The following is a 12,523-nucleotide window of genomic DNA, read 5'->3' on the forward strand; positions in this document are numbered from 1 at the left end:
CAGCCTTAAGGTGGCCGAATACAGTTTTTTAGTGTACAGATGTTAGAAGACGTTATTTGGAAACTATGTATTTCTGGAAGCCCAAAATTGGTATGGTGTAAGACCAACTAAGAAAGAATGTATTTTCGTATGTCTTGTTGAGCTAAGTATCGTTTCCATGGCAACGCAGCGAACTATTAAACGTCCATAAATAGAAGGTTTCCTTTATTTTTAGAAAATGTACTCATTAGATTTTTTCCATTTTTTGTATCCAGAACAACTCACAAAACACTGACACAGTTGCACTATTTTCATGTAATTTTAACAGAGAGACCTCCTGTAAATATTGATTTTGCATTTTAATGTTTTGTGAAGATACCCTCTGTTAGATTTAGGTTTCTCTTTGTAGGTGAGTTACGCTTTTAGGGAACTATTTTCATGCCAAATTTCAGGGAATTCTAATGAGCGGTTCCTTAGAAAACAGTTCTTTTCCACGAAAACAACCAGTCACAATTTTTTGGTCAAATGCGCATGCGTGGCTTTAATTAGGTTTCATAGCAAAGATGAAAAGCATGCAAAAGGTCTTGGTGAATGACTTTTTTGCTCGGAAAGAAAAGAAAAAGAGTCCAGAAAAGAGAAACTTAGTTATTTAGGATCAAAACTTAACTTTATTATCCATTTCATGTGAAATTGAGGGATCCCTTTATCGACCGCCGTATTTGCGTACCACAACCCTAGCGCGCGCTTAATAGCATCACTTACAGAATCTGTAAAGCGCGCGCAAACTGTGTTCAGCCACCTTAAGAGACTAAGAGATAATTTCGCTTGGGAAAAGTGTCCTTTCTTTAAGTGCGTAAAGTTGATGAATTTACATTTATATGAATTTATAGTTTTCACTAAAAGGTTTCGGCGGCTATTTATTCCATAATAAGCCTTTCACTGATAGACTTGATAGTCGTTGCTTTGATCCTAAGCTTACGGGCAGGTTCATCTGCCCAAGCTTTTCTCGAGGGAGAAAAAAACTCCGTTAACTTATCAATGATTGACCTGCGTTTTTCACATCTGACCAATTCAGCAACTATTATTTGAAATTGTTAATTAAGTTCACTTATAGCAGTAAAACTATGCTGTTTATAATGGTAAGCTCACTGGAAGCTTTGTGGATGTTATTTTCAGTCAATGACATAAGTAAACTCGGAAAAAACAAAATCCGAGTTCTCCCATCAGCTCTCGAACCTTGTAGTTTGGATGCTCTACCACTGAACTGCAGGAAGTGAAGTAGGAACTGAAGTAGGTTCATGTGACAAACATCCTGCATACTGCTAGGATTTGAATTAGCATGTTCTCTCTAACATCTGGTAGACTCATGGATCAGTCCTTACACAAAAGCACATTTTGGCTTTGTCCACTTGGCAGCAATTCTCACCGATCACAAATCCAGTTTAGCCCATGATTCCTTCAGTCTGTCTCTTGCAGTGCAGCTTGCGAAACAATAATCGAACAAACGAAAGAGGCGGCAAATGCCGTTGCCCCGTCATTTTTAGAAAACATTACAAGGCAGATGCTGACTGGTTCCTTTATTAAGTGTCTATACGGAGACCTGAAAGGAGTCAAGATTTGAATTATGAGCCAACAATTGTACTTCTATTTAATTTGCCACACTACAGACGAAGCTAGGGTCCAGGATCAACAAACTATTTAGGGTCAAAGAACCAGCTATTTAAAGTTCTAAGTTCCTGTTCATGGCTTCTTTGCATACAACAAACGTTAGCACTTTGTAAATTTGCATAACAATACGATTGAACACGTTCAAGTCAATTTAGGACACAAGCTGCAAACCTAATCTCGATTTCGCTTTTAGTTTATTTCTTTGCCCAACTAAATTTTCAATCAGACGGGACGTCTGGCGAAAAAAGCTTTTAAAGTAAAGCTTTTTTTTTCCATGACAAAGTAAACACCTATAATGAACCGATGTTTTAGAAACACTCACAATTTGCCAATACAAATGGACTGGACAGCCGCAGTACGTTTCAGTTAAGAGGAAATAACCCTCTGGTTTGTGATTCGTATTCCCCAATTTTGATTGACGGAAAACATTGTTTAAAATTAGGCAATTACGTCAAGGCGCCGAAACGTCTGCAGTATCAACTTACATCTGTCAAACCGTCTTCTTTATGATAGCTTTTAATGTTTGTTAAAACACCAAGAGCTAATTTATCTTGTGTATTTTTCATGATGCAAGGCAGTTGTTTGAAATTCTGTTGTTTAAACATAACGTGAGTAATGCATGTTCTTGACAAATCAGCCGATGACTTTGTGAGAGAAGCAACAGAAGCATTGGAAAGTCGGCAGACATGAATACAACGGTGAATGGATCGTTGACTTGCTCCAGTCCGTTCAATCCTACAGCAGCTAAGCTTGGAAAAACGTTCGCTTTCTGCCTAATATTCGTCGTTTCGCTGCTTGGTAATTTTTTTATAGGAACAATTGTTTACAAAACGCCAACGTTGAGAAAACCGATCAACTTCTTTATCGTGAACATGGCCATGTCCGACCTGCTGTATCCCATATTTCATTTTCCTTGGAGGCTAACAGATCTGCACGCAGACTCGTGGCTTATCAGTGGTTCCCTTGGCCAGGCCCTGTGTAAACTGCTTTCCTTCTTATCAGATGTCTCCACTGGCGTGTCTATTCAGAGCCTAGTTCTTATTGCCGTGGATCGATTTGTAGCTGTTGTATTTCCCCTCCGCTCCCCACTCATCAGTTCAAAGCTTTGCCCTTTCTTCATTCTTGGAACATGGATCATCGCGATGGCAGCTCACTCGCCATATTTAGTCGCCTTAAAACTTGCTGAGGACCGAGGACAACTGGTTTGTGTCTGGCGGTGGAATGAAGCCTTTGAAGAATCCTCTTCTCTTGCAAACTACTTCATAACATTAAATGTGGTACTTTTTTACATCCCAATCGCCATGTTGGCCATACTTTACTCCATCATCGCTATCAAGCTCAAGTCACAGAAGATCCCAGGCGAACGATCGGCTAACGCTGAGCAACAACGTGCAAAAAGGAACAGAAACGTGTTAAAGATGGCCATTGCTATCGTGTTAGGGTTTGTTCTATGCTGGTTACCCCTCAGTATTACCTCTTTACTACGGCTGAAAAAGGACAGTTTGCCTTGCGGCTTATTTATATACTGGGATATTTCCTGGTTTATGGCTATCTCAAATTGTGCCCTCAATCCTTGCATCTGTTTAATTTTCAGTTCCAACTACCGCAATGCATTAAGGAGACTCCTCAGGTGTTTTAGCGGCGCAGTGCACAGCGAGTAAATATTTAAAATCCGCCGTGACTGAGCAAGCGGTTCGTGGAACTCTCAGTCGTAAAACAATATTATGTTGGTTTACTTTAACGATAACAAAGTTAAGGGAAAGCTGCTAAACTTCACATAAACAAAAAGAACAACAATTAAGTAAGATGAAGTTTTTGAATAAAGGACTGCTTTTCTACAAAACTACCCTGATTAAAAGTTAAACTTATTATCTCGCTCTCGGGAAAAGGATTGTAAATATGTACTGCGTAGATGCCGTCTAATGGAAGTTATTTAGCTGATTTTAGTTTAATTAGAAACTTTGCGGAACTGTTCAGCAACAGTTCTTTGTTCCTTCACGAGTAATTTTTGGAAACGTCCACTGAAACTGAGCCAAGTGGTTCTCAGAACTCCAAGCTGGAACAATGCACTTATGAGTAATTTTGTTTTTCCATACCAATCATTGAAAGGAAATGCTGCTAAACTTCGCACAAAGGATAAGAAAATTAAGCCAAGTGGGATTTTTAAACGAATTCCTGCTTTAGCTCAGACAACTAACTTGTAGATAGTGAAACAATGATCATCTCGATACGGAAGAATTCTGAAAAAAAAATTATCGAATTGAAAATATGTGCCCTTCTAATGTACGATATTTAGAAACAATTGAGAACTATATGCTGAACAGTGTAGTTTTAATTGTTTTTTGTAAATAAATATGTAAGAAAATTGTTGAATGGATCTCAAACAACTTTTTTGTGCTTGTAAGGCCATCTCCATAACATTTTTAGTCTGCTATCGAACTCTTTCTTGTGACAGTGGGTTGATGGGTCAGTCTGTTTTAAAAAAGGGGAGGCAGCGAAAAGAAACATTGACAAATAGTATCATTGAACTAGTAATAATCAAAGATTAGGGAGTGCGGGTTGGATGTCAACAGACTCTCTCTCTCCTTTGCCAAGTTGATGATGATGTCTTTCGTCCCTGCAAAATCTTAGGGGATGTCAGATACGCCCCCCAAGATCCATTTATTCGTTGATTGATTGTCCCATACAATCTCGACTCCAATCTGTATTAAGAGTAAGTTCTTTCTACGTCGAACCCAATAGATAAATTCAAGTGTACCTTGATCGTATATATTCTCCGTCGGATTACCATTTTGTAACGAGCCTTTGTCACTCTCAGACTCTCAGAAGATGTGATCGAAGAAGTCGAGTTGGTACATAAATTCGGCTAAATGTACAACCGTAGACAGGAAAAAAATTGTCTAAGAATGGGGAATGCACATCAGAGGAGGTAGTCATTTGTGGAATATTTAGTTGCCGTTACGTGTCTTTTTTTTTCGAGTGAATTTTCATGAAGCAGTATTTTTTTGTAGAGAAGTTAGCAGGTTTTATTTAAGGAAATAACCGTTTAAAATGTTTATTTTTATCTGTATTGAGTAAACGGACGAAGGAGCTATGTGTTCAGGAAAATTATAGAATTGAGAGAAAAGTAACTAGGAGCTAACGTTGTTTTAAATCACGGATAAAAAAAAAGGAGTAACAAAAAAAACTTCCCGTGGAGTTCAGTTAAATCTAATAGGGCTGGGAGATGAGCTCATTGTCCGACGATAGAACAAGGTAACAGTTTGGTTCCAGAAATATGCTTTTAGCAAACAAAGATATGGACATGACAAAGCCTTTAATCCTTTGCCAGATTAATTTCCATCCCCAAAACATCAACGGATAGCCACAAATAGCATTCTGAACGGCTTCACTTGTAAAACAAATTACAAGCATATGGTCAAAAACATTTGGTTAGAAAATTACGTTATCCTTGATGTTTGAAACAAATTTCTAGAAGTTTTTTCGGTCCTGTCGGCACAGTCATTTTTATCTCTGCGCTCTCTTTATTTTCATATTTGTTTTTATTTTCTTTTTTCAGAAACGTTGCTTTACATTGTCTCTCTTTAATTTTTTTCCTCTTCACACACAGGTGCAAAACTCGGTATCACGTCAATTTTGCATCATAGCGGAAGTCTAATATATTTTTTCCAAAGTTTTTCACTGCTTTAGTTTGATTTTCCCGAACATCGTTTTGCAGAGAAAAGTTTATTTGATTTTATTCAAAAATAAAGGGTGTTGTCATTCGGGATGTTGGACAGAGTTCAAACAAAAAGACAAAAATCGAAAGGAAACACGGAGATACAATGTTTACGCCATTCGTTGCCTGTAGTATGGCAGTGTAAACTAAGCATCACTTCCGGTCTCACTCGCAAAGGTGATGCTTCAGTGAAATCTTTACCCCTTAAAGTTTGCAAAACATTTCTAAACAGTTCTGACTCGTAAAACGATTTATTTCCTTGAATTCCTAAAAAAAAGCTTTTGAATTTTGGCCATCTTTGCCAGAAAATAATAACGAACCTATTAACACTTAACTCCTTTTCACAGAAATTTCTGTCGTCCCCCTAATTTGTCCTTCCGCGGTCGTTCAAATTTGTCGAGGCGATCTAATGGTAAGAAATTAAGTAATCATCATCAAATGATATTGTTCAGTTTACCGACAACCGCCAGAGCTAATTGTTCCAACTAAGTATAATGTTTGTTGCTCCTTTATCTATTTTTGTCTTAGTCGTTCTAATATCATTTATTGGTTTAACACGACTTCAATTTGTGAAACATGTCGATGGAAAATTAAACTTCCTTTGCTGAACTTTTCAGGAGTCTACGTGCAGAAACTGTAACGCAGATGTCTTTTAATTGCTGTCTGAGTCGGCACTTGCATCATGATTATTGATCGGGAGATCTGGTGTATTCACGCAAAAGAGAGTTGCTTTCTTGAAAAAAAAGAAGAAATGATATCAAGGGTAGTGAATTTTGAATTGCGTTTTGTTTAGCGGTAGTAAAACGGTAACAACGCGTACGCGTAGAAACTCTTTTACTAGACCGATTAAATGGACGAGAAACATGATAATTAAAACCTGATTAAATGGCGGCATGCAAATCGTAGGCTCATTTTCGCAGGACTGGAGATCGATTCGTTGAGTGATCTCTTATATGAAGTATAATTGGAAAATTAAACGAGACTTACCTGTAAGTTGAAGTTTGATTGAAATTCTATCCGTCACCAAGCACTGAGGGATTACGTGAGATAGCATTGCGCCTGCGCGAACTCAGTTTTTAAAGCACTTGCCATGTGTGCAGGGGAAAGAAAACCCTGACCAGCAAAATGGGAGGGCCTTAAAAGGGAGGGCACGTAATCCCTCAGTGCTTGGTGACGGATAGAATTTCAATCAAACTTCAACTTACAGGTAAGTCTCGTTTAATTTTCCAATTCTATTCCGTCACCGCACTGAGGGCTCACGTGAGACTTCAAAGCCCACTGCACACATGAACAGAGTAATGACCAACCAAGCAAGTCATATTGGTCAAAACAGTTAATTAACTTTACTCTTGTAACAAAACGTTAGAAAAGCTATCTGTGTTGATAACAGGCTTGCTATAAAACTTTGCAAAAGTGTCAGATGAGCTCCATCCTGCGACTGATAAGATGTGCTCTAATGGTACAGATTTCAACAAAGCCTTAGATGTTGCGGCAGCCCTAGTACTGTGGGGCTTGAAAAGGTTTACATCAATTCCTGACTTTTGCATTACAGCTTTGACCCATCTACTGATGGTGTCCCGGGAAACTGGTTTAAATGGCTTGTAATGAATAATAAACAATTGTTGTGCACGTCCACGTAAAGAAGAGGTACGATTAAGATATGCCTTCAAGGTAGTGACAATACAAATGTTAGGGTTGTCCGGGTAAGCTACAAACTTAACAACAGTGGGTTTCGACCCTGGCTTAGACTGTTTAATAGGCCTGGAGATAATAAAAGTCACAGAAGTTTCTGAAACAGCCATGTCCTCCAAAGACAAGTAGTGAATTGTCTGCCCCCGTTGAGCTGATACTAATGACATTAAAGTGACTAATTTTAAAGTCAGATCCTTTAGTGAGCAGTCTGTAATAGAGATTGTCTTAAGATAGTTCAGAACCTTGCTCACATCCCATGTCTCAGTATATCTTGGGTTGGAGGGTCTTGCTTCGTAAACTCCTTTTAAGAACCTCTTAACACTCTCTTGTGCTCCAAAAGTCATCCCGTCCACAGGCTTTAAGACACTGGATAGAGCAGACCTTGCAGTGTTAATACCACTGTAACCGATGCCTGACTCAAATAGCTCCACTAAAAAATCTAGTGCCTGTGGGACAGTGGCAGAAACTGGATCAATCTGTTTTTTATGACAATATGTAGTCCATCTTTTGATGTAACATGAATACTGCTTTGTAGTTCCTTTCCTCCAGGACTGTAAGATGATGGAGGTTGCCTTTTGAGAAATTCCTTGTGTCTCATTGGACTGCCGGACAATCTGCATGCAATCAGAACCATTTTCCTGAATAGGGGGTGGACTTCTTGTGGCATCCCCGGCATTTGTAAGGCAGTTCGTTGTTGTGGTAACACTCTTGGAACAGCCACTAACATGCGAAGAAGTTTGGGATACCAACTCTGGGTTGGCCACATTGGAACTATCATCAATCCCTCTGCACAATCGGTTTGTATTTTCTGTAGGCATCTTGCAATTAAACTGAAAGGAGGGAAAGCATAAAACAAGTGTTTATCCCATGTTACAGAAAATGCATCAATAAAGGCTGCCCCTGGGTCAGGTTTCCAAGATACATAGCATGGAACCTGATGATTTAGTCTGGATGCAAAGAGATCTATGGAGGGCTCCCCCCAGATATCTGTGATCTGTTGGAAAATATCAGATCTTATCATCCATTCCTTGTTGTCTGAGAAAATGCGTGATTCCCGATCTGCCTCAACATTTTTTCTCCCTGGGATATGAGCAGCTGTTAACCATATTTGTTTTTCTATGCACCACTGCCAAATATCTTTAGCAATAGTGTGACATTCCCTAGAATGTACACCTCCCATAGCATTAATATAGTTCACAGTTGTTGAGTTATCAGAGTAAATCTTAACATGAATGCCTTGCTCATTTTTGCAAAATGCCTTAAGTCCAAAATTTGCAGCCAACAGCTCCAGACAATTAATGTGATATTTTGCTTCTTCCTCTGACCATCTACCTCCTATTTTCTCTGTCTCTTTGACAGCTCCCCATCCTTTAGTTGATGCATCGGTGTAAATTATTACATCAACCTTTGAATTAGGCAATAATATGGGGTAGTTATTGGTCTGTATGTTATCATACCACCACTTTATCTCTGAAAAGCTTTCTTGGGATAATCTCATTTGAGCATTATAATTGCCATAGTTTTGTCTTAAGGCTGTAGTTTTATCCCTCTCAAGTTGTCTATAATACAGTGGTCCATATAAGATCCCAGGAAAACTTGACACTAAAAGCCCTATAAAGCTAGCTAGTTCCTGGATTGGGAGCTCAACAAGCTCCAGCATTTTCTTGCATCTTTCCCTTATGCGCTGGATTTTTTCCTGTGTTAAGGAGACAGTCATATTAACTGAATCCAAGACAAATCCCAGAAATGTAAGGACTTGAACTGGCTGTAAGACCGACTTATCAGGATGTAGGATAAAACCCAATGTTGAAAATAAGTCACAGGTATCATTAATATTGGCTTGGCAGTCCTCCACACTCTCCCCTTGTAAATAAGAGTCATCAATATAGCCTACATTTAGGTGACCCTTCTGGCGCAGCGTAGCATACACTGGCTTAAGGATTTTTGTGAAGAGTCGGGGTGCACAAGCCAGACCATTTGGTAGACATGTAAACTGAAACAATCTACCTTTCCAGCAAAACCTCAGATATTTTTGATCATCTTTGTGAATTGGCACTGAGTAGTATGCGTCACGCAGGTCTACTGAGGCCATATAACAGTTTGGAGTCATAAGCCTTATTGCCGATTGTAAGGTATCCATCTTAAAATGTTGATACTCCACATGTTCATTCAAATTCTTCAAATTTAGAATTAATCTAAACCCTCCATCTTTCTTAGGGCGTATGAATATAGTAGAAATATATTCACCAGGGCAATGTGTGGTTTCTGAAATCACACCTTTGGTCAGCAGTTTATCAATTTCATTGTCAATGACCTCCTGCTCTGGTTTTGTAAAATTTATTTCTTTTGGTGGCATAAACTGCATTGGCTCTCCATTTTCAAACTCAATTTTATAATTTTTCACACTATTAAGTATGAAAGGATCTGAGGTTATGCATTGCCACTGAGAGGTAAATTGTTTCAGTCTTCCACCTGTAATTTTAATAGATTGCTCTGACACATTTCTTACCTCAACGTTGTTAGCAATCTGATTCATTTTGACTTCCCCTCCTTCTTCCTCTTGAAGTTCGGAGGATGTTTGTGGTCGTTTTTCCACGAGCCTAAAAAAGGCTTCCTGTAATGTTGGTTTCCTGAGCGTCCGCGGCTATGTGCGTAAGAGTTGTGCCTGTGATAATCAGGCTTGTTCGTTGATCGACCACTGTGTGTGGAGACTTTCTTTCCCACTCGATTGACCTCGGTCAATTCTTTCACTTGTTTCGGGAGATCATTGCCAAACAATTGGTCAGTGATCGGAACCGACGAGGAGCAGAGATGTTTGTATTCCTCGTGTAAATCCGGTTTAATAAATTCCCTTCGTCTTTGATTGAGTTCACTGTTTGCATTAGCGAACAATGTAAGTGCATCTGTTGACTTTTGAAGAAGGTCGTTTCCCGCTGGGAGTGACGACAAGTGCTCAAGGAGTTTGTCGATCATATTTGTCAACGCGCACATTCCTTTGAAGATGGATGTCTGCACCTTTTGCAGTCTAACATCTTGGGACCGGACTGTTGGAGTAAGGTGGTCCCATACTGGTTGATTGACTCGTACTTTTGTCAAGAATTCACAGTTCTCTGGTCTGTGATACTTGTTCAACTTTTCCTGAAGTTTCTCTTCAGGCAGCCCTTCTTTGAGCATGGCATTCACTACATTCGCCAGCTCTGTGTTTACACTTGGGCCCGTCTCCTCTTTCTTCAGCTCTTGTTTCAAGCTGTTAAGTACCTCAAATTTTCCTTCATTAGAAGGCATTTTTTGAGCCCCGGCTGAGTCAGCCAGCTTTGTCACAGCTTCTTCTAAGCTCGTAGTTTTGTCATCTCGCTTCTTCTTCGTGGGGGGCTCTTCGCTGACCTCGTGGTCATTCTCGGCAGATTTTGCCTCCTGTTCTTCCTCCGTGTCAACATATTGTATTTCAAAGTCTGACTGAAACTGTTTGAACGACTCAGCAATAGTCTTGGATAAATCTTGAGACATCTGGGTGAAACCATGTCTCAGCGTAGCGGCAAGCTCTTGTAAACCATGTGAGTCAGTTTTGGCGCCATCGGCGCCATCACCTCTTTCGATGATTCTAACATTTGCTTCGATGTGTTCGCTTCTAGAGCCACTACTTTTCCTTTTTAAGTTGTCTTTCTCGCCCTTAAGCTCAGATTTATCCGAGGTCTCGGGCATTTTTAGCGAATTATCGCTTAAAACTAAAATTCTCAGCGTGTTGAAAAAATAAACGTCGGTTCGCTCCAAAGGCGGCAACACACTGAGTTCGCGCAGGCGCAATGCTATCTCACGTGAGCCCTCAGTGCGGTGACGGAATAGAATTAAAAGTTTAACTGTTTACTCACAGAGCTCGCTCATTGCATGGACTAAAGAATATTAACCCTCTTGCCTTTGGTTATGCTACAGTCAACAAATATTCCAGGAGCGCGCGATAGATATGAGATGATAGATATGCCGTAGTCACCCCATGTCCGACAGACATGACTGGAATAACTGTTTTATTAAAAACAACCAAGAAACCAATGATTCAGGTTTTAATAAAATGAAATATTTCTTTTCAAACTGTAAAATTGCACTATCTTTTAAAAATATTTCTGACCATTTTTATCTTCCTGCGCCCTGAGAGATGCAAAATCAAGCTACTGTGTGATACTATTCAGTTGAAGTATTTCTCTTGAAGGTTGAGCCAATTTCTCTCAAAGCGTAAACTTGTTTTAGTCGGTAAGATTTACTGTGAAATGCCCTGATCGAAACCTTTCGAATAGTAAATCATACATGGACACGCAATAAATTATTACTTTACCCGACACCAGTGCGTTGAAAGGGCATGAACCTGAGCTGTATCCTAAGTTAACTTTCCTCTTTGTTTAATGATATTGTCAAGCCGAAGGTGCAAAGGGACATTATACCTGTAAAAGACACAACAAGGAACTCTGATAATAGCCCCAAAAAGTTAACTGATCCTTGGATTAAATTTCCCTGTGGACGACAAAGAGTAAAACCTATCAATCGAATATTTCCTTTTTTATTAACCAGGTGCCCCCAACGGTTCATTTTGGTGAATATCTCTTCGGCAAAATCGCGTCTCAAAATGTCGTAACACTGGCACACTAGAGCCTTTGAATTTGGGAGGGGCGAATGTCTCGATTAAAATGCAACGAAAACATTTCATACATTCGGGATATGAGATTCCAGTTTCTAAAACTTACATTTCCAGCTAAAACATTGAACAGAACATACTATATTAGCTTACGAAACTATGCCTCTTGAAGGCCACCGAACCAACCGGAAACACAGGAGACAACATTTTAAATATATTGCTTAAATGTTCTCGTTGAATGCTCCCTTTTATTGCAAAAAGCGAAATTGTTTCTAAGGTCATTTGGTACATAAACTAAGATATATTTACGACTGTAGCAAGAAAAAAATTGCCTAAGAAAGTGAATCCACCGCCAGTTAAAAGAGGTTATTTATTGAATATTAAGTTGCAATTGGATATTTGCGTTTTCTTGGAGTTGATTTTCATGGAGCAGTATTTTTTATAGAGAAGGGAACAATTCTTTTAATAAACGGCGGTAACCGTTGATTAATTATTTTTATCTGTTTCGAGCAAGTGGGCAAAGGAGCCAAGTGTTCAAGAAAATTATAAAACTGAGAGAAAAAATAACTAGAAACTAACGCTATTTTAAATAACGGATTAACAAAAAAATAAAACAGTAACAGAAAAACTGTGTGTAGAGTTAAGGTAAATCTAATGTGGCCGCGAAATGAGCTCATCGTCTGACGATAGAACAAAGTAACTATTAGTTGTTTCAAGAAAGATACTTTTAGCAAACAAAGAATATACACATGGCAAAGCCTTTAATCCTTTTCCAGATCAATTTCCACCCCCAAAAACGTCAACGGAAAACCACAAATAGCATTCTGAACGGCGTCACTTGT

General features: G+C 39.1%; 3 protein-coding genes, 1 long non-coding RNA gene and 1 pseudogene across 4 annotated transcripts in view; 1 reads left to right on the forward strand and 4 right to left on the reverse strand.

The window, feature by feature from the left end:
* LOC146483171 (uncharacterized) overlaps positions 1-12,523 on the reverse strand; it is a 221,800-nt gene that overhangs the window by 135,931 nt on the left and 73,346 nt on the right. The window lies entirely within an intron of this gene.
* LOC146483180 (uncharacterized) overlaps positions 1-12,523 on the reverse strand; it is a 37,454-nt pseudogene that overhangs the window by 11,029 nt on the left and 13,902 nt on the right.
* On the forward strand, positions 2,075-4,013 carry LOC146483183 (RYamide receptor-like). Its single transcript, XM_085106418.1, has one exon. It carries the CDS (start codon positions 2,334-2,336, stop codon positions 3,306-3,308), a length of 975 nt encoding a protein of 324 aa, XP_084962544.1. The 5' UTR covers positions 2,075-2,333; the 3' UTR covers positions 3,309-4,013.
* Positions 6,709-7,989, reverse strand: LOC146483184 (uncharacterized). The gene has a single exon (XM_085106408.1). It carries the CDS (start codon positions 7,873-7,875, stop codon positions 6,709-6,711), a length of 1,167 nt encoding a protein of 388 aa, XP_084962534.1. The 5' UTR covers positions 7,876-7,989.
* Positions 7,752-10,879, reverse strand: LOC146483185 (uncharacterized). Its single transcript, XM_085106407.1, has 2 exons — positions 9,567-10,879; positions 7,752-7,887 (listed from the first exon to the last, which is right to left on the reverse strand). The coding sequence occupies exon 1, from the start codon at positions 10,757-10,759 to the stop codon at positions 9,590-9,592; it is 1,170 nt and encodes a 389-aa protein (XP_084962533.1). The 5' UTR covers positions 10,760-10,879; the 3' UTR covers positions 7,752-7,887; positions 9,567-9,589.

The sequence above is a fragment of the Pavona decussata genome, unplaced genomic scaffold (genome assembly GCF_977016875.1).
Source record: "Pavona decussata unplaced genomic scaffold, jaPavDecu1.1 SCAFFOLD_40, whole genome shotgun sequence".
NCBI classification, from domain to species: Eukaryota; Metazoa; Cnidaria; class Anthozoa; order Scleractinia; family Agariciidae; genus Pavona; species Pavona decussata.